Here is a 20,581-nt window from a genome sequence, read left to right as displayed (position 1 = left end):
TGATTTACCACTAATGCTACTTGCAGCAAGTAAACCATCAACTTTTGGTTACAGTATGTGACACTTAAACATATTGCTTGTCTCTGTGTAAGTGTTGATTACATCAGCAATGCAACACATCACACATAACACATAACAATGCATAACAATACAAAGACATACTGACACCTTTACCTAGCAAGGCACATGTAACTGCTGTGCTCTGACACAACTGTTAGACCAAACATAAAGTGAAAGAGTTGCCGTTTCACAAATGGGCTGAGCTGTCTGTGGTCAGTGACATCACGGGACAAAAGCTCTTCCTCATTCAAAGTGACTCACTGACGTTTCAGCCATACAAGGTTGTTGGTAAGCTTTTAAATTTGGAGAAATGTCCTGTAAGTGAGGTCGGCACTAAGAGTTGTGCTTAGTTCAAGGAAGTAAAAAATACAATGGCTCCTTTGATGTTTAAGGATGCTTTCTGGGTAAGTATATTTTTGTGGTATTGTTGTCTACTTGCTTTGTTATAGTTTCTAAACTATAGTATGTATTAATTATGTTGAACAGACTGTTTTAGGAACCCGAGAAACACCACGAGAAACACCACGTTACAGTCAGCTATCGCTTGTTAAAACATTATATATTTTACACCCTAACTGTCATCTGTAAGTTACAATTTGCCAAATCAGGTAAACCACAAGTGATTATAGTTTATACTAGTATAGACACACAGCAGTATGGGGTGGGAGTGGGGGTGGGGGGGTTAAGGTAAGCTTTACAACTTAAAAAAAATACTTAATATGCACAATTATCAACATCATACATGTAAAGACACTGTAACGTGTTGAATCACCACTGCGTGCACTTGAAGCGATCTAGAGGGTTGGTTTACCAAGTGTATTAACTCTAAGGCTGCCATGCCACATACAGATATCTTTGCAGTACACAAGTGCTAGTTCTGCATTTTACCACAAAATGAGCCTAGAACATGTTGCAACACCTTTTTCAGAAATGCTGTTTATTGCAGCAGTTTTCGTTTTTTGTGTTTCGTCAATGCAGGGGTCTGACATCACTTGCCACGCTGGGTATGAAGCCGTGACCCAAAGGTTACGAGATGGAAGGCAAATGTGCAAAGATGTGGAAGAGCTATTGAAGATGAGGTTGGATCAGCTTGTATTTGTACAATCAAAATAAACTTAAAATCATGGGTTCTGTGATTTTAATCATAGCTGCGCTTCTCTTTCCATGATCTTTACTTTACATGACTTCATACATGGAATCAACTTCCAGCTTGATCATAACATTAAGAAAAAAATAGCTATCTAGTTGTCATTTCACTCATTAAACACCACATGTGGCTAGTCATGTATGAAAGATAGCAGGCCCATGACTCATTTAGGTCACAAGATATGAGAATTTAGCTATTTCTTCTTTTAATTCTGTGTCTTGAAATATGAAAATATTCTGCATTAACACTCATTTGTGATTGTTGAAATATATTAATTGATAATGACAAGTAATTCAAGATAAACCTTAAGATGTCACCAAAATCATCTTTGTGATGTTATGGCCTGAATAGAATGACGTAACATAAAGTCAGTGATCCTTTAGGTAAAAGAGCAACAAGAGTTTAAGTAGCAACAAAATTTCAGGTAAAAATGTTGGTATATGCATGTCAAGGCAAATGTTGGACTGTTATAACAGACTTTATATAAGCTAATTCAGTTTTACAAATAAATACTAAAATATACATTCTGGGTTCTAATGATTTGTCTGCTTATTTATACTCCACAGGGCACTGGCAGAGGAAAAGTATGGAAAGGAACTGGTGACTATTGCTCGCAAAGCTGGAGGACACATAGAGATAAGGTGAAAAACTTGTTTTGAGGTCAGCATTATGTATTGTATAGACTGCCCAACTAGTACATAAATATAGCAATTTGGACAAAAACTTTTATTTGGAAGGGTTTTGGTAAGGGATGGACATGTTAAGGGTGACTGGCACTGACCAGGAAGACTACATATAAAACTACAGTCAGGCACATCATCGCCACATTCTTTAAGAGGAAACACATTTGTGCGTGATACAGAAAGTGAGACACAGAAAAAAAGAGACTGAAGTGTAAGTATGTGTGTGTGCATGTGTGTGTGTGTGTGTGTGTGTGTGTGTGTGTGTGTGTGTGTGTGTGTGTGTGTGTGTGTGTGTGTGTGGTAAGCCCCTCGCTCAGTGTACAGTAGGTCATAACTTGTCAGTTTCCTGTTCCCTGCTATCTCAGACATCTGTACTGAACTCAATATATTCTAAGAGCCGCAAAAAGGAAACAATGAGCCTCCAATAAAAGAATCATCTAAGTGCAGTAAAACCAAATAAATCTTTTTCTTTTTTCTTTTCTTTTCTTTTCTTCTTTAAACAAAAAACAAAACAAAACTAGGGCACAAAGTCTGCCTGTTAAGGTTTGGGTGTCCTCACGGTCTTGGCAGCTGGTTAAACAATAAAACACAGTGCAGAGTTCTAGCAATAAAATTGTACTCAGCTGCTATTTTGCTTAAAATTTTGCTTTAAAAATGTTAATCTGCCTCTTTGTGAAAGAAACACAAAGTGCAAGCATGGTGAATAATTTTGATTATGAATGTGTGTTGTTTTTCCAGCACTTTGAGGGCATCATTCGAACAACTAAAAACTCGTAAGTCCATGTGCTGTGTAAAGTTACACCCATATATGTGTCAAATGTCAAATGGTTCACAGTGCCATTTCGATGTTTTTTGTTGCAGAAATTGAGAACATTGGAAACTTTCACATCCAACTATCTGATATATTGAAAGAGGAGGTGAAAAAGATTGAGAGTTTCAGAGAACGTCAGAAAGAGCAGAGGAAGAAGGTATTTGGGAAATGTGTGTTGCTTAACAACTGACTTATTAAATAACCCCCACCCCCCAAAAAAAAAAATGGTTAAGGTGTGAATACTCTGAGGATAATATAATTCTTTATTACTTTTAGTATTGCACAAGTCATTAGAATAATATTGTAACTAATGGCTGTTTCCTGTTTGGAAAACACTGTGTTACGTAAGTGTTGACTTAATCCTGCAACCATTTAAATCACTTTACAGACACTGAGTGTGATAGCAGCTGATAAGGGGAAACCTATAGTTTCAAAAATCAAACGATTCAAGACTTGAGTAAAGACTAATTCAGTCTTTATCAAAGTGACATCAAGACTTTTATCACATTAACAGTAAAAATCCAGGTCTTTTATTCATTAATGAACAATAACTGCAAGTATCAGGTTTGCATTGAAGCAACATATGCAAGTAATTTCAACCTTTTATCTTTAGTTTGAAAGCATCATGGAGAAGGTTCAAAAGAAAAAAGTTTCATTCTTCAAGAAGACCATGGAGGTAGGAGACACTTCCACTCCTATCATTTATCACTAACACATGGAACCAGCGTGATTTAGAAATAAACATGAAAACTTAACCACATAAAGGTTGTTTAATTTATGTTCAAGCAAGCACAAAAAATAGAAGTCAGATTTTTAAAAAAATAAAAAAATTTTGCATCACTTACAAAAAGTGTTCTTCCTGTTGCTTTGTCGGAAATAGAACTAATAACTTTTGTTTCTCTTTTTCTTAGTCTAAGAAGAACTATGAGGTGAAGTGCAAGGAGGCCGATGAGGCAGAGCAGGGGGCTGAGAAAACAAATGCTACGTCCAAAAACCCTGAAAAGGTAAAATAAGTGCATGAGCTACCTCGCTAAAAGACAAATGTTTTTATAAGCAACAAAATACAAACTTTTAGATTATTTGAGAAATTCACCACAAAATATGCAAATGCCCACTGTCAGGTCTATTTATGAACTACAAGTTTCCAGCTGTCAGCGGTGCAGTCTTTATGATGGGACTTTTCTGCAGTTGTGCAACAGTTTGCAAGGCGGAACTAAAGTGTGTTTGTGTGCTGGTGTGAGATGTTTTCTTTTCTTCTTCTATCTCTTTCAAGACCATTCCCTATACAACGTATTTATATATCAGTCTCTCTGACTGGTGTTAAAATGGTTACATAACTCACTGAACGTGGCTTCCTGTGCACCGATTTCATTCACAGGTACGTCACAAGATAAAGCAATGCAGGCAGGCGGCCAATGATGCTGGTATGCCTTCACATTTTATTTTTAACTTGCATGCATTTTTAGTATATTGCATTCATTGTCCACTACTTTTTTTGAGAATATTTCATGGAAAAATAAATTAGGAGAGTGGAAAACAGTGCGGCGGTCATTGTTGTGTTCTTTACCAGTGTTTCATTTGTTAACTGTAACTATTAACTATGCTCTATTCTCACAGAGAAGGTGTATTTTAACAACATTGTTCAACTAGAAGCTGTTCGCCAGGACTGGGAGGGGACACACAAAAGTACATGCGAGGTACTGCAGAATATTTTCTCGTTAACTGCTTTCTAATCATGTCTCTATTCAAAATAATGGCTTTTAACCACAGAAATAGCTTCACACCACAACCCCTATAACTGTGAAAACCTTCCTGGCAGCGACCATTTGCAGAAGTACATTTCATCTTGCGCTGAGAGAGCCACAAATGGAAAAACATACAACCATGCAGAAACACACTTAATCACACAAAAGTTCTGCTTTATTTTTTTCGAACGACAGCCTCTTTGTGTTGACTTTGCTGTCACTAGTGGACACACACACACACACACACACACACACACACACACACACACACACACACACACACACACACACACACACGGCACCTCTTGGTGGTGCCCCTGTAAGTAAGAAGAGAAAAAAGAAACTAATGAGCTTTGTATATGTTAAGGCAATTCAACCCTATGTCACGGCAAATATCACGTTTTGCTGTGATACTGAGTTGATCATTACCCAACAGGGTATCATTTCAAAATGCGTAACAAACACACAGGTTCACTGTGCCCATTTTGCCTCTCTGAAACGTGAAATGGGCACGCATGCAGAAGTTGCATTACTGCAACCCAGTATCATGGCAAATCTTGAAATAGTACATAGTACAATAATACATTGTTGGTAATAACACAGAATTCATTTGATAATTATAGGTGTTCCAACAGTTGGAGGGAAATCGCATCAGCATGCTCAGGTGTGCTCTCTGGGACCACTGCAATCATTTCTCCATGCAATGTGTCAAAGATGATGAGGTGAAGTAGTTTTCCCTTTATTTAATATTTAAACAGAATAAAAATGTCAAGAAGAATAAAAATGCAAATTTCTATTCTTAAATCAAGTATAAGTACATTGTCTTGCTGGATAAACCTAAAAAAAAGTTTTCTTAAAAAACAAAATGAAACATGCAAGTTCGTAACAGTTACAAAAAACTGATTTTAAAATTTTATTCCCAAATGTTCTTTTAATGAGAATTTATCAACCAGAATTGTAATAATAGTGCAGTTTTCACTCTTTGTCGTTCTTCTGATCACATTTTAGTTCAATGAGGCTTTAATTTTCAAATCTTAAGTGTGCTTAAGTTGAATGTCAGACCACAGCTATGGCCTGCTACTGGATAAACTAATGGATTGTGACTTGAAGCATGTTAGTAGGCTCATGTAGCCTTGACTTCTTCTTGAAAGTTATTACAATCACTTGGCCGATAGTTTTATGGGCTCCGTACTTGCCACTTTCTTAACCATTCTAAATATAAATAACTGGCAGACAGAAAAAGTGTGTTTTCCAGGATTTAGGAATCTAAGATTTTGTAAGAGCTGGTGAGCAGCATTGGTTGATTGTATATAAACCCAAACCGGGATCTTTTCATAAACCTAATTAACTATCACTTATGCATAAACCTAAATGAAAAGTGAAAGTAATATAATAGTAATATAAAATGTACTGAATTCCTCCTTTTTAAAACCAGTCTTACGAGGAGGTGAGGAAATTTCTGGAACAGTGTGACATTACCAAAGACAACAACTCTTTCATAGAAATGAAAGGCACTGGATTGAAGCCACCAGGTGAGCTTTCACAATTTGTATTTACTGGAAAGATGGTTGTTTTGTTTCCTTTACTTATAAGTACAAAGTTGAAGTGAGAAAAGTTCCACTACAAAATAACAGGATATAAAGAGTGCAGCTCAGCTTCTTGACTTTTTCTTTCAATTGACAGACAGGCAAAAAGTATCACGTGGCCTCATTTCTCAAATGAGCAGGTTCACTTTTCTTCTTGCAGAGCCCATAGTGTTTGAAAGCTATTACAAGACGGGGACAGTCAGGGACAACAATGGCCAAGCTCATTCTGTAGGAGGAGAAGAAGATCCCTCAAAGAGGTGAGACAGAATTAAAATCTTCTTCTTCCAAGCAGTTCATATCCTGCGATGCAGGGTCCGATGTTTTGCATGTCTTCCTCCAATTCTCCCTATCCAGGGCGTCTTCTGGTGTAACATTCGCAGCCTTCATATCATTTTTGATTCGGTCCATCCATCACTTTTTTGGTCTTTCTCGTGGCCTGTTGCCACCTAGATCTAATTGCTGTGCTGTCTTGTCTTTGCGATGGAGTTCTTATCGCTACAGGCAACATGGCTGTACCATTGGAGCCGCGCCTCTCTTGTCCGTGATCGGTGTCACTCCCCATCGTTTCCTGACATCTACGTTCCTCGCTCGGTCTAGTCATGTGAGACTCAAAGGCCACCTCAGCATCTTCATCTCCATGGTGTAAAGGGCTTGTTCGTGCTTGGTCATCGCTGGCCAGCACTCTGACCCGTAGAGTGCCATTGGGCGCACGATCGTCTTATAAACTTTCACCTTAAGATAGATTGGCATTCTCTTGTCGGATAAGACTCCACTGATCTGACGCCACTTCATCCACGCTGCGTTGACACGGAGTCTAGCGTCTGGTAGAGTTTTGCAGTCCGAGGTGACAAGGGACCCGAGGTACTTGAATTGGGCAACTTTAGTCAGTGGCTCACTGTCAATAGTGATGGTACTGTTAGTCTGGGGGCCGCATTCAAGGTATTCAGTCTTCTTGATGTTCAGGTGCATGCTGTTTTTGGAGAGCCGATCTTTCCACACTTGTGTTCGGGTTCGCAGGGCTAGGCAGAATTAAAATGGGAAAAAGAAATCCAGGTGAGGCCCCCACTTATATCACTGAGCTTCTGCAACCCTACTCTCCAAACCGGATCCTTAGATTCACTGATAGTGGTCTTCTAACCATTCCACGGACCCATCTGAAAACAAAGGGGGATCGCGCTTTTCAAACCTTGGCTCCAATATTGTGGAACAGTTTACCTCCCCCACTACGCAACATCAACCCTTTAGCTACTTTTAAAACAAAGCTCAAAACACATCTGTTTAGACAGGCATTTAGGTAATATTCATGTGTAGCAAACTGTGTTATTGGATGTGCTATTATACTGTGTTTTACTGTTTCAATTGATATGCTTTTATACCTTTTTTATACCATTTTTATTGTTTCATTTGATATGTTTTTATTCCAATGTGAGTTACTTTGAAATAACTTCCTGTTTTAAAAAGCGCTATATAAATACATTTAACTTACTTACTTATTAATTCCAGAGGAGACCTGCTTCAACAGTATTTATAACATACTATATACTATACTATAGTGTATATAATATACTATATAATATACTTTAGTTCATATAATGTATATAATATACTTTGTACTCTGCAAACTAAACACAAACCATGTCCTGAAAATATTCTCTTTGTTAATCATCATCTTTATCTTCATCGTTTGTTGTTATTTTTTTAATGTTAGAAATTTGGACCTTTGCTCGGTGAATTCACAAAAGTAAACATTTGTATCTTAAATATCTTTCTTGATCTAAAGGTGTTCTGATCCCCTGCTTGGAAGGTCTCTGAACATTGGCATGGACAGTCCACTCAGCCCACGATCTACACTGTCATCCATTGGAGAATGTAAGTACTGCAACTGCTCACTCAGTTATATTGTTAAACTGTAGGAAAGACCTAAATCTTCAATATTTTGTTGGTTCTGCTATATTTTATGAATTACATATATAGAGAGTTGGTCTTTCTATTCATATATTGGAGGTTAGAGCAGTCAATTAATTTGAAACATTTCACTATATGAATCAGAGATAAAAATGATATTCTAATATTATATCAAGAAAGTACACTTTAAAAGTAAGAAAGAACTTTAAATTTGCTATAGTGGACTTGATGAGAGGCCAATCTCTTCTCCAATGAGTCATGTATGTGCCAAATGTGTAAAACTGTATAGACTGTTGGTTTTGAACAGTAACACATCACTGGCCCTGTTGGTCTCTTAATGTATTTGCATGCATACACACTGCAATTATAAAACATGGGGCTAGAAAAAGTATTATATGTAGTCATGGGTCAAACACATAGGTGTGTGAATTTGTTGGTTTTTGTGCTATTTAAAGTTGGACTCTGTGGGTGGATGTGGGTGGCTACCTTTGCCCTTAGTGTGAGAAGCTGCACTTTGAAAATCTTTGTCATGGAGCTTAAAAGACATAACAGATTAATAAATTTATTTATTTATTTTTACATTTTGTGTTTGCACTTTCTGACATTTAATTCTGCTTTAGTTCAGCTTTCAGATGACGGATATGCACCCCTTCCATGCATTCACCAAGAAGTGCCACTGTCCACGGGTCCACCTGATGAAATCTTCTATGTTGTGCTTTATCAATACACTGCAAAGGTGATTTGCATGATTATTTTAAAACCTACAGCAAGAAAGTGAACATTGAGCAAGATGATCGAGAAAGAAAAGAAGAAAATAGACAATATTAGCAGTACTGTATTTAAGCGATATTTGCCTGTAATTAAGATGTGCTTTCTTTACATCGACTGATCAGGAAGAAGATGAGCTATCTGTGAGCCGAGGAGAAGTAGTTCGAGTGCTGGACCAAGAACAAAATGGGTGGTGGACGGTGGAGAGGAATGGGTTTAGTGGACTGGTGCCAGGAAATTATCTAGGCAAAATTTAAACATGTACGCAAATACAGTAATTTTCTTTATATCTCAGGAAAAATTCAATTTATTTATAGTAATTTCATGAAAAAGAACCGTAAATCCAATTCTTACTTGCCTGCCCCTTTACCTTAAAAAAGTAGTTCACAAAATGTGGGTGGGCTATTTCACTGATAATATGCAACTTTATTTAAGTAAAATGCTATGTGCATCATTTTTTATCGTTAATATAATTAATCAAATTAAATACTGTGGGGGGTGGGGGGTTTATAGCTTATGATATAGAGCATGCAAAAAAAAGAACTTTGAGAACCACTGCCTTACAATGAGTTTTATCATAAAATGCAATAATTTATGTTATTGGTATCTGATTTTTGCCCCCAGAATGACTGGTTTTGGGGGACAAACACACTGTGATTGTGTAAACACAATTGTGCCCCCACAACATGCGTGGTATACACAGAACAACAGTTGCAAATGCAAGAAAGTAGACACAAAGAATGTCAACACATCAAAACAGATGTCTCATATGCTTAAAAACTTGCACGCTTGCAAAGACACACACCAAAGCGAACACATGCCACACACAATACAGCCTACAGACACACACATTTTTGCCAGGCTTTTTTTCCCAAGTGCTCTTACAATACTGGCTAACATGAAAAACTAACCAAAAACCTGAACTAAAAAAGTAAGCAGTAGACTACCTAAGCAATTAATGCAAGTTAAAGGAAATGCATTCACCAGCTTATATCAGCCTCATTGTTTAAACTGGTTTGGATAATCAGTATAGCTATACTGTTTATCTCATCTTTAGTTCCTATACTTGTAATATATGACTAAAGAATGGTTAGCCATCTACTTTAGAAAACCAATGAAGAATTTTAAAATTCCCTTCATTCAGTCAAGTTACCATGTTTTCAACATGAATCTGTATGTTACTAATAGTAGCAAACTAGTACTGCACCAGTACATTCTAAGCACTGTAACATCACATACTTTTTTCATTAAAATTTGAACTTAAATGACTTGTGATAAGATGAATCATCTTATTCATCTCAAATGACAAGAAAACAGAATGAGTACCATGTGTAAACCACCAGTGACTGCTAAGTTTAACAGCATTAAGCAGCCACATATATACAGCGGAAATGTATATGCTTCTGGCTGTCAATCCTTCTTTGTTTAGAAATGCAGTTTGTGACTAAACTATGACATAGTCTTTTAAATCATCCATTTATTTGGTGCACATGTGAGCTGGTGAAAATAGAGGGCTGGATTTCTAGGAAAAGGAAGGTTTTCATAGAACTCTATGCTGTCCTTAACAACTGAGTACAAATTATGATTCACTACCTTGTAGAATCACCTTTAGCAGCAATAACATGAAGTAATCGTTTTTATACTTCATCCGTTTCTCACGCTGTTGTTGAAGACTCATCGTTACAACATTGCTTCAGTTCATTTAGGTTTGTGAGCATTTGCTCACACACAGGTCTCTTAAGGTCCAGCCACAGCATTTCAGTCATGTTGAGGTCTGGACTTTGCAACATATTTTCTATTTCAGCCATCCTGCTTATGTGTTTGGGATCATTATCCTATTGCATAGCCCAGTTTTGGCCAAGATTTTGCTGTCGGACAGATGGCCTCACTCTTGACTCTGGTGTTCTTTGAAATACAATGGCTGCAAAATGAGCCCAAATTATCAGCCCTCCAAAACCATGCTTAACAGTGGTATGGGGTGTTTGTGCTGATGCGCAGTTGGCTTCCAATAAATGTGCCCCTTTGCATTATGACTAGGCATCTCTCTTTGGTCTTGTTCTGGAGGTCTTTTGGTTTGCTCAAATACAACTTTGCAAACCTAAACTATTATTCCATCTTCTCCCTACAATTCTTCCAAACAAGCCATACTCGTTCAGGAATTGTACTGTCAGGAACTTAGATATAACACCCTAAATGAGGAATGTAGCTCTTGGCCTTTTGCAATTTTTCTAAGTATTGCATGGTCAGACTTTGGGTGAAATTGCTGGGGAATTTACTAGATGTGGTCTTGTAGCGTTAACATAACAAAACTAAATGCTCCAAATTAGTAATCTGCCAAAACTTCTTCTTTTACAGAGGTGGTCACACTTGCTGATGATCAGTTGCATTTGATTAGCAGCACCAGGCTGATAATTACCCACTGTGTAATGTGTTTTTCACAGGACTGCATAAAATCCTGCAAAAACGTTCCTTTTCATATGACTGTAGTAATCATCATTTATATCTGCTGTACATAAAAGTTTTTCTGTAAACCTTCCACAGACCATCAGCTACAAAAGTAGCACATACAGATGAACAAACTACTAGAATAAACTATTTTTATGCTTGTCAAGTGACGGCACATTTAAACATGTTTAATATAATTCCATGCGCCTGATGATATAGCCATATGATATTGCTTGTTTAAGTACTTTGTGTCGGTTTGGGTTTTTTTGGTAGCATATTTACTGTCACGTGAAAAAAAAAATTAAAAGAATCCAGTTGAGGTGTATGAGTTTATTTGTCTCCTTTTATCGCTCATATTTTTCTGTGGAACTAGCTAAATATGGGATCAACTTAACAGCTTAAAAATATTAAAAGGGTACACACTTTCACTACAAGGTACAAAGAATGTGTATTTTTTTAAAAATCAGGTTTAAACTTAACAAATCTAACTAAACAAGTAAATGTGTGACTGTAACCGATTAAATCTACATATATAAATCTTTAGGTAACACTGATAATACTCCTACTGATGGCACTGGAGACCAAATAGTTAATTCACAATTTATATCTTAGCAATGCCTTGTTAGTGAAGCCTGATTTGGAAATTTACAATCGGAATATTTGTGAACATAAACAACTCTTTCACCAAACATCGCTTTGAGAATGAGATGCTGCTCCAACACCTAAAAAAACCAAACATTCATAATTCTTATTCTGCAAATCTTAAAAACTAGACTGCATTCATGGAACAGCTAAGATTAAAACGTCAGATCTGTACTATGCTAAAAAGATTTGTCTGGTCAAACCAAGGCCTTGGTAACAGAGTACATGTTATTTTTAACACAGCTTATACATTTGGACAACCACTAAATATCTCCAGAGTTCCAGCCATGGTGCAAAATAGCACGCCAAGAAAAAGCTTTCATACAACACGACCAGTCTTATTTTCACATTTAAGCTTCTCGTCATCCTTATTGGGCATATACACAAATTTTATGAAGCCACAATTTAAAGAAAAAAATTGCACATCAATAATCAGAAATCAATTAGCCATATACAACTTTGGCTTTTGTAAATATTTCAGTATTTGTAACAAAAGGATAAACATTTAAAAGTAACAGGAACTTGGAAAGCATGTCAATAAATAAATGGTTTTCCCTTGAAGCCCCCACCCAAAACGTCAGTGTTCGCTACTTTATCATGAATTGTGCAAGGTGTGCTTGAGCTTATATAACTATAGCTGATAACTAGTGTGAACATGTCCTGTGACGCTCCTGTTGATTTTCTTAGTGTTTTGTTGGCCGGCTGCATTCTTCATGCATAGCTGTTGGTTGTGACCAGCAGCTCATACGCTGGGTCGTGGCTCCTCCTGCACAGCACCACGCAAGCACAGAGCATGCCCAGCATCTGCAGGCAGACAGCACAGGGATCAAAACTGTGAAGTTAATTTTTTCCCTTCAGCAACCTCCATGTGAATTTCATTAAACAGCACAACTCAACAGTTTCAAATTTTAACAGGAATATTGGGACACACTATAGAACATACTCTGTAATGTATAAGAACTATACTTGTATTTATCACTATATGGACTCTGGCTGTAAAGTTGGATGTTATGCTGACAACAACCACAGCATAGATGCTTTGTTAAACATAGATGCTTTGTTAAACATAGAGTCTTTGACCACATTTACTTTGTCTCAATTAGGTCAGAGCTACTTTCAGTTCACTTGTTACCAAGACAACTGCAGTTTCAATAATACACCCTACTCACCTGAGTCTATTGCAAGACTCTTTAAATATAGTTCTGATTATAAGCTTTAGCTGAGAGATGATGCGGCATATAAATATGTAAAATCTCACTATAACTATCTGCGAGACAAAATATAGGTGTCAACATTTTAAGACCCTTGTGTTTGCAGCTTATATTCCTTACCTGTATAGATGCAAAAGTCAACGCAGCCCATATGACATACATCATAATCTCCTTTAATTTATTCACAACAAGAGCTTCACATCCCTAAAGACGAAAAATAAAAAAAGTTCTCCAGCTATAAACACACTTGTAACATGCTGGAAAATACTTACAGTCTCTGCAAACGATTTAATTACAGACACCAAACTAGTGGTGTGTACCTCTTGGTAAAGATCTGCTGGTCGAGTGAGCGTGCCTGTACAGTTGCTGATGTTGGGCTGACAGCAACTGACGGGGACGCTGTTGTTCTTGGATTCTTTAAACCAGTGGGTGTTCTTCCAGTCAGAGTAGTTGTGAATGCCGCAGCAGTGAAGCTAGGACAAACGGTGGATGAAAATGTTTAATTACAATTTTAAAATTCATCATCTAATATATATATATATATATATATATATATATATATATATATATATATATATATATATATTAGGGGTGCAACGATATTCGTATCGATATTGAACCGTTCGATACAGTGCTTTCGGTTCGGTACGCATATGTATCGAACAATACAACATTTGTAATTTATTTTATCAACTTTCCTTCTGACGATGCTGTCTGTGTTGAGCGCTCAGTGAATCTGCGTTCGACTACTCCGCCTAGGCTGCACTGTCGAGCGCAGATCCACTGAGCGCTCAACACAGACAGCATAGTCAGAAGGAAGAGCGCAGGGCACCTCCCCCACCCTCATTCAGATCTGGCGTTTGGAATTATTTTGGTTTTCATGTGACGTATGACCCTGAAGGTAAGCAAATCATGGACTAAAGTAAAACAGTATGTTGGATGTGCCATGCAATGCTCAATTACATGGGTGGGAACTAGTATGTTAGCGCAGTTAGCTCGTTAACGTGTTGGCCGTCTAGCCCCATGCACGGGGCGATCGGCGGTAGCTCGTTAACGGAGATTTGCCGTGTTGTGGCGTTAAGGTCATTTCAACGAGATTAACCTGAAAGCACTAGTGGGAACACAACGAATATGACTGCACATTTACGCCGACATCATCCTAGTGCAAAGACAAGTGGAAGCAGACAAAAAAAAGCAAGCATGCTACTAACTTTAGCCGAGTCATTTAGACCGCTGTTAGCACATGATTCTCCTTATGCTGCTGAGAATATAGCCCAGAAGAAGCGGATAGTATAGCTTTTATTTTGGAAAGAGCCATTTCTCTGTAATAAACTCTCTTTTCCAAAGATGAGTGATTCCTCAATCAGATACAGGGCTTGCAATATCGCTAGCCCGACGTCCCGGAGCTAGCGAAAAGTCGGGCTACCAAAATCTATCTCTTCCCTGCCCGTCGGGCTATTGTAGGAAGGAAAAATATATGTCAATGCTTTTGCATTCTTTCAGAAATGTAGCTGGGTAATTATGTCATTGGCATCGGTGAGCCACTGTCAATATGTGACATATTGAAATCGCGTTTGAATTTGCGCTTGTTTTTTTGCTTTCACTTTGCAATCGTGCGAACTGTGTATAGAGAGCGACAGCACTGATCTGTGAGTGATGATAATTTGTGCACCAATTCCTCTGACATCGTCTTATTAATCGTTAGCTTACTATGCAAACATGACAAGTGAAATCTCCCGCAGCTTAAACATGTGAGAGGTTGATCGCGCAGAGAATCGCTGAGCTTATGTGAGTGCGTGTGTAAAAGCAGCAGGATTTATATTTGACTACGATGACCTGGATGACTGAGAACCTTCACAGACAGATATATATTTTAGTTCTGCTGAGCCAAATAAGACAGGTCAGGGTGAAGAAGTGACAGCCAAAGAAAAGCTTACCACAAAACGGAGAAGTTATGACAAATCAGACTATAAGGCAAAAAGAAAGTGCAGCTTTATGGTTTCATGGACAAAATAATTTCTGTGGCTGCAATATGACGAGCTATATAACCAGGGCTGCACATAAGTGGTCCGCAGGTGCGCATTCACTGTCAAAATAAAAAACACGCACAAGGGTTAGGGTTAAATTTAAAAACTGTACTTTTGAGTTAAAATATATATTTATAATTTTAATAAATGACAAATTAAAAAGGCATGAACATTTTTTTTGTATCGAAAAAATATCGAACCGTGACACCAAAGTATCGAACCGAACCGTGAATTTTGTGTGTGTGTGTATATATATATATATATATATATATATATATATATATATATATATATATATATATATATATATATATATATATATATATATATACATACACACACACACACTACCAGGAAAGCATAAAAAGTAACGTAATTAAAAACTGCACGCACTCACTTTTTCCTCAGTTTTAGATGACAAAATCATTTGTCACAATAGAAGTTTTTTTCTCACCTGCCTCTGCACATAATCAATCGCCCGGCTAGGAGCATCAGTGTTGGTGCCGCTGTATTCATTGTAAACTTTTTGAATGGAGTGATTCACCTCATCTTCTACCTATAAAAACAAAGAAAAGAAAAGAAAAAATAACACAACTGTCACTATTCACCACTCATTGCTCACTCAAAGTAATTTGCTGACTTAGTCTTATAACATTGTCAAAAAACTAATTATAGAAGCACTTTAATCCAAACAGATTAAGGATAAATGAGAGCGGCTAATTTAATTACATTTATTCTTCACAGCAGAAGGAGCTGTTTTACACACAGTAATAAACCATTTATTTGTAAATTACATAAAAACTTCCTTGTTCACAAGGGGTTGCCACAGTGGGTAATTTATCCTGAAACAGGAGACAAATTAAGATTTAGCAGCAGCATTACATTGTCGCCTTTAACAGAAGAGAACGTGACCAGCAAAACAGTGTTTACCTTTGCTCTGTATATGTAGCCGAGCACCACCACCACACACTCCGTTACAAATACCAGCAGGAGTATGGCAGCAAACTGAAAAACAGGGACAGAAAGCTGATGGTAAAATTGATCTAAAATTAAAGAAAATATTGAACATAAGACATTTCCTCTCTGTCTTAAAGCCTATATTAAAACTCTTAAATCAATAGGCAGTTGGCCACTGAATGCATTAGTAATTAATAATAATAATAATAATTGTCCCCATTTATAAAAAGTGTCTTTTCTAATGTAATTTCAATGCAATGTGAGGTTGTATCAATCAAAATTGCCAAAACAAGTGAAAATGTCAAATTATTGGCATTTTATTTTTAAAATCCCTCCCTGCATTTTTACCGCATTTTAAGTATTTTCTTCCACTACTGCAATTTAATTCAATAAACTCCCATTAAAACCCATATTGCATTATTATTGCTTTAGCAAAGCCATGTATGTACATTCCCAGCAAGAGTCGGTTGTCAGCATCCCCCAGTAGTAAATTAAAAAAGGGAGTTTCTTCACCAACTTTCAACAAAGCAAAAAGTTCTCAAAATGTGCAACAAACTGTTCTCACTAAAGACATAAACTTCTTTCAGCACTTGAGGCAAAAACACAACCATGCTATGAAGATAATATAAAGGCTATGATATACTAGCAGCTGCTGATGTCTGACTGAAATGTAAACAAACGACTCCCCCAAGCGCAGCACTTGCAAGTTATGCTCAACACCACCATTAGTGATGGTCGAAAGGAAGGGCTTTAAAATGCTAGTTAAGAAGCTCAAAGCAATATACAGCATCCCAGGTAGAAATGAGGTTTTAGTGCCAATATTGTGAAAATGCCCTTCCTTTACTTACAATATTAATGGTGCTGCCTGAAAACTGCAAGCATGAAAAACACCATTCAGTATTTTTTACTTTATCATCAGAAATATAGCTATTGCAAATTTTCTTGATATATATCACCCACCTTCCTTGGCACTTCTTAACGTGTTTCCTACAGTTTCCTACCATAGGCATACAACCACTTTTTTCACTCACCGTTGCCAAGCCACAGGAGCTTTCACGTATTGTTGCGCAGCAGCCAATCAAACCGATGATGAAGAGAAGAGTTCCGACAGCTATGATTACAACAGCTGGAATCAACGTGTACACATCTTCAAAGAAGTGGTCATAGTCATCATATGTGATAAACACATAAGCTCCAATGTAGCATAAAATTCCAGCTGCAGCCTGCAGAGAGAAACAGGGAAAAATAACCTGCTTTTCCAATGCTTCAATTTATGTGAGTGCAAATCATTTAATAATACATTTTCGGCCTAAAAGAATTTAACTGACACTTCTTGCAGTTGCACCACCTGACTTAAGCCATCTTTGCAACTTTTGTAATTATTTTCAATTCAGACAGGCTTTTACTTAATCGTCTGTGTTAACGTTTTTATTTGGTAGCAAAAGCATACACTTCTCCCCTATTATTAGTTTTTTGATTTCATAATTAAACTATAGTTTTTGTATGGTTGCACCACCCTGACATTTGAGAACATGCAAACCATTAAACAATTATTTTAATGAGCTGAACAGCTTTAAAATGATTGTTATATCAGATTTTGAATGTATAATAATTTAAACCCCAGCTTTAAAAGTGTTCTTAGTCTTCTCTTTTTTCACTACTTTTATTTAACCAAGAGAGTCCTGGACAAGATAGCAGCCTTACAAACTCAAAACATTTTTTCAAAATGCTACAAACACAACATTATATATAAGATCTACAACATGATATCCAATAGAGAAATATTCCTTATGCTGCTTTTATACTCACACACAAATATAGGCATGTTTACCAAAACGGAAAAATTGTAAATCATATATATTTTTTGAATAAACTCAAAATATAAATATATTATTTATTTATCAAATTAAAAACCTACAAGTAATTCATTTAATAAATGATTTTAAATAGAAATCATGAACTTGGACACAAAAACAAGACATTTCAATCACCCACATGTGCTATAACGACATCATAGCTTCACATGAATAATGGTAATTCAGGCTCGCAGACAAAGCACGCATAAGCAGTGTGGACTGGGCCTCACGTCTCTATATTATTCAGTCATCCTGCTTGATCGTATATTTTGAATTTTGCTCATCTATACATGCTTTAATTTAGCTCTGCTGTTCTTTTAATATACTAGCATGATGCAGCTCAAACTGCGCTGGAGGTTAACTCAGCTGCTGCTGCATAACGTCATAGCTATAAGTTGTGGGCGGCAGCTAAAGAACACGCTACAGCTACAGCTACTGCTAACCACTCAAATGGGTTTCCAGTTAAGGTCCGTGCATCTTACAGTAAACACTAACGTCAGAGTGAGTCTGTACACATAATTACCGCCATATAATGCATCTGTTTTATCGCCTAACTGCAGTGCATCTCTGGCGCAGTTTGCTAACAGTCTCCATCCTTGGCCTTACTGGGATGCTGCACATTGTTCAAGCATCTGCCGTTTCCTTACCCAAAATATTAGATTGAGGAAAACCAAGACGGTTTTAGATGACGTAATCCCACACTGGCCCATCGTATCGAGAGAGCTTAAATGGAAAGACTTAGTATATATGTATATTTAAAAAATAAAATACTGATGCACCTGCACCTTTGCTGTTAAAATAATAAAATGGCTTCGTCCTGCCCCACTGTGCAGATTCTTCTAGGTTTGACCAATAAAATAGCCGCAAGGAAGCGCTGCTCGGTCACGTGCTCTGGTGACGTCACCATTCAAAACAAACAAACTGGGGGTAATGCTGGGACGTTTGTCTACAACATTGTACTACATTTGAGCTAATGATCTGTGAGTCTGTAAATCTATCGTGCGGTGTTATTTGAAACAGCATCTATTTCATAAAGTTCTGACACAGCACCAGAGTTAAAGTGAGCTTGATCAGTCTTTTAGAAGTAACTCAACAAGTTTGATATTTAGAATTTGCATGTGGGGTGTTTCTTTCTTCTCCCTACATGCTGCTCTCCACAGCTGCAAGTTTCCTTCATGCCAACTACCAGCTGTGCTACTCCTATTTTACTGCAGCTTTCCAATATTGTAGGCAGGAGGTTTCTGAGAAACATAAACTGGCATGAATAGACTAATGCATGTATGTATTTTTAAATTTTATTTAATGTCTTATTATCTCGATGACTGCACTCATTAAACAGTTTTTCCTTATCTATGTCCTTTGAGTTTGTTAACAAAGCTAGCAAAGTAAAATAGCTTCATGGTGTCAAGCTCAACCCTGTCTTTAAACCTTAAACCTTATCACTTAACTCATTAATGACTGAAAACTTTGGGAGTCTTTTTTTAAAGCATGTTAACACCGATATACAATGAAACTACCTAACATGAACTGAGACTGAATGCCTTGTTTTTTTATTTTGACCTATCAGATTATATTATAAAACTCAAGTGTGAACAGATTAACATTTGGTATTTTGCTGTTTGTAATCTCATAAATATACAGCTTAGACAATAGCAAACACACTGAAACTTCCTAAAATCAAAAATACTTAAGTGGGTGAAACTGAAATGGTCACAACTAGTATTTAAGCATCATTATAGACCAGAATTTGTCCTTTAAAACTCATGTTGAAAAGCTTGTGTCCAAACTGAACTTTTGCAAACGAAACTGAAATTGAAAATTAAGTTTATTTTATACAAATAAATACATTCCTCCAGGTGAGGAATTTTTATTAGATTATGATGATCTCGTTATAAATGCACCTGGCCTAGCACCTGTACCTAAAGAGGTTAGATAATGTCTACCATTGTGCTTTACATGTTATTACTGGTTGATGAAATTGTGTGTGCTGCTGTCCGCAGACTTCCCTTTGGTTGTTTTTTCATATATAAATCTCAGCTTGGGCTCTTTCCTTCTTATTTGTCTGTTTTTATGTGTAAAACCTGCTGCCAGTATGCCCTATCCTCTCATAATATTTTACAAGTGTTTATCTCTAGAGTCAGAATGGAATTAGAAAAAATGCTTTTAGATACCCTGCACTGTTTCCTTGAATAATCTACACAAGGACCTAAAATTGTCAGAACTGGTTATGATGTGGGAGTAGTAGTAGTAGTAGAGAATAGTTCTCTTGTGACTGTTTTTGATCCAAGTATTGTAACAATCTGCTGTTGCATATGATTCAGGTTCAACTGTGTTCACTCGCCTGTATCAAATGTCAGTTTTATATGTTTATTTACTTACATATAGACTCCCATAAAGACAAATATTGATTTACGTGTTTTTCGTTTTATTTTTTATACTTTCATCAGCACCTTCCTTTGAAGCTCTTAAAAATCCAACAGGGAAATTCCACACTGAGATGTCAGTGATGTGTAATGAGTGGTTTTATGCCAGAGGGTGGCAGTGTATCATTGCTAGTTTTACAAAGGCACACAAATTGTGAGACAGAGATTTATCAAGAATGAGCAGTTGGCAAGAACAGCCTACAACCATATAATAATCTGTTTTTCAACTCCATGAATTTTTTAGGTGTTCAGTATCAGGCTTGAATAAATAATAACAAGCACAGCGTGCCCACACAGTCCCCTGGCAAAAATAAA

General features: G+C 36.9%; 2 protein-coding genes across 2 annotated transcripts; one reads left to right on the top strand and one right to left on the bottom strand.

Annotated features, from left to right (window-relative positions):
- Positions 1 to 305: 305 nt before the first annotated feature.
- LOC309706493 (proline-serine-threonine phosphatase-interacting protein 1-like) lies at positions 306 to 11,475 on the top strand. Its single transcript, XM_082533076.1, has 15 exons — positions 306 to 464; positions 1,039 to 1,139; positions 1,774 to 1,848; positions 2,629 to 2,663; positions 2,752 to 2,858; positions 3,315 to 3,377; positions 3,613 to 3,705; positions 4,080 to 4,125; positions 4,319 to 4,398; positions 5,070 to 5,168; positions 5,882 to 5,978; positions 6,193 to 6,289; positions 7,813 to 7,901; positions 8,558 to 8,673; positions 8,831 to 11,475. The coding sequence occupies exons 1-15, from the start codon at positions 432 to 434 to the stop codon at positions 8,960 to 8,962; spliced, it is 1,263 nt and encodes a 420-aa protein (XP_082389202.1). The 5' UTR covers positions 306 to 431; the 3' UTR covers positions 8,963 to 11,475.
- Positions 11,466 to 18,675, bottom strand: LOC309706501 (tetraspanin-3-like). Its single transcript, XM_082533090.1, has 7 exons — positions 18,491 to 18,675; positions 17,019 to 17,210; positions 15,961 to 16,035; positions 15,485 to 15,586; positions 13,324 to 13,476; positions 13,124 to 13,207; positions 11,466 to 12,596 (listed from the first exon to the last, which is right to left on the bottom strand). Exons 1-7 carry the CDS (start codon positions 18,551 to 18,553, stop codon positions 12,504 to 12,506), a joined length of 762 nt encoding a protein of 253 aa, XP_082389216.1. The 5' UTR covers positions 18,554 to 18,675; the 3' UTR covers positions 11,466 to 12,503.
- Between the last annotated feature and the right edge of the window lie 1,906 nt (positions 18,676 to 20,581).

This window comes from Aulonocara stuartgranti (assembly GCF_965226115.1).
Source record: "Aulonocara stuartgranti genome assembly, chromosome: 1".
Classification (NCBI taxonomy): Eukaryota; Metazoa; Chordata; class Actinopteri; order Cichliformes; family Cichlidae; genus Aulonocara; species Aulonocara stuartgranti.
Note: the sequence above shows the minus strand (reverse complement) of the source record. Positions and strands in the feature narration are given on the sequence as shown.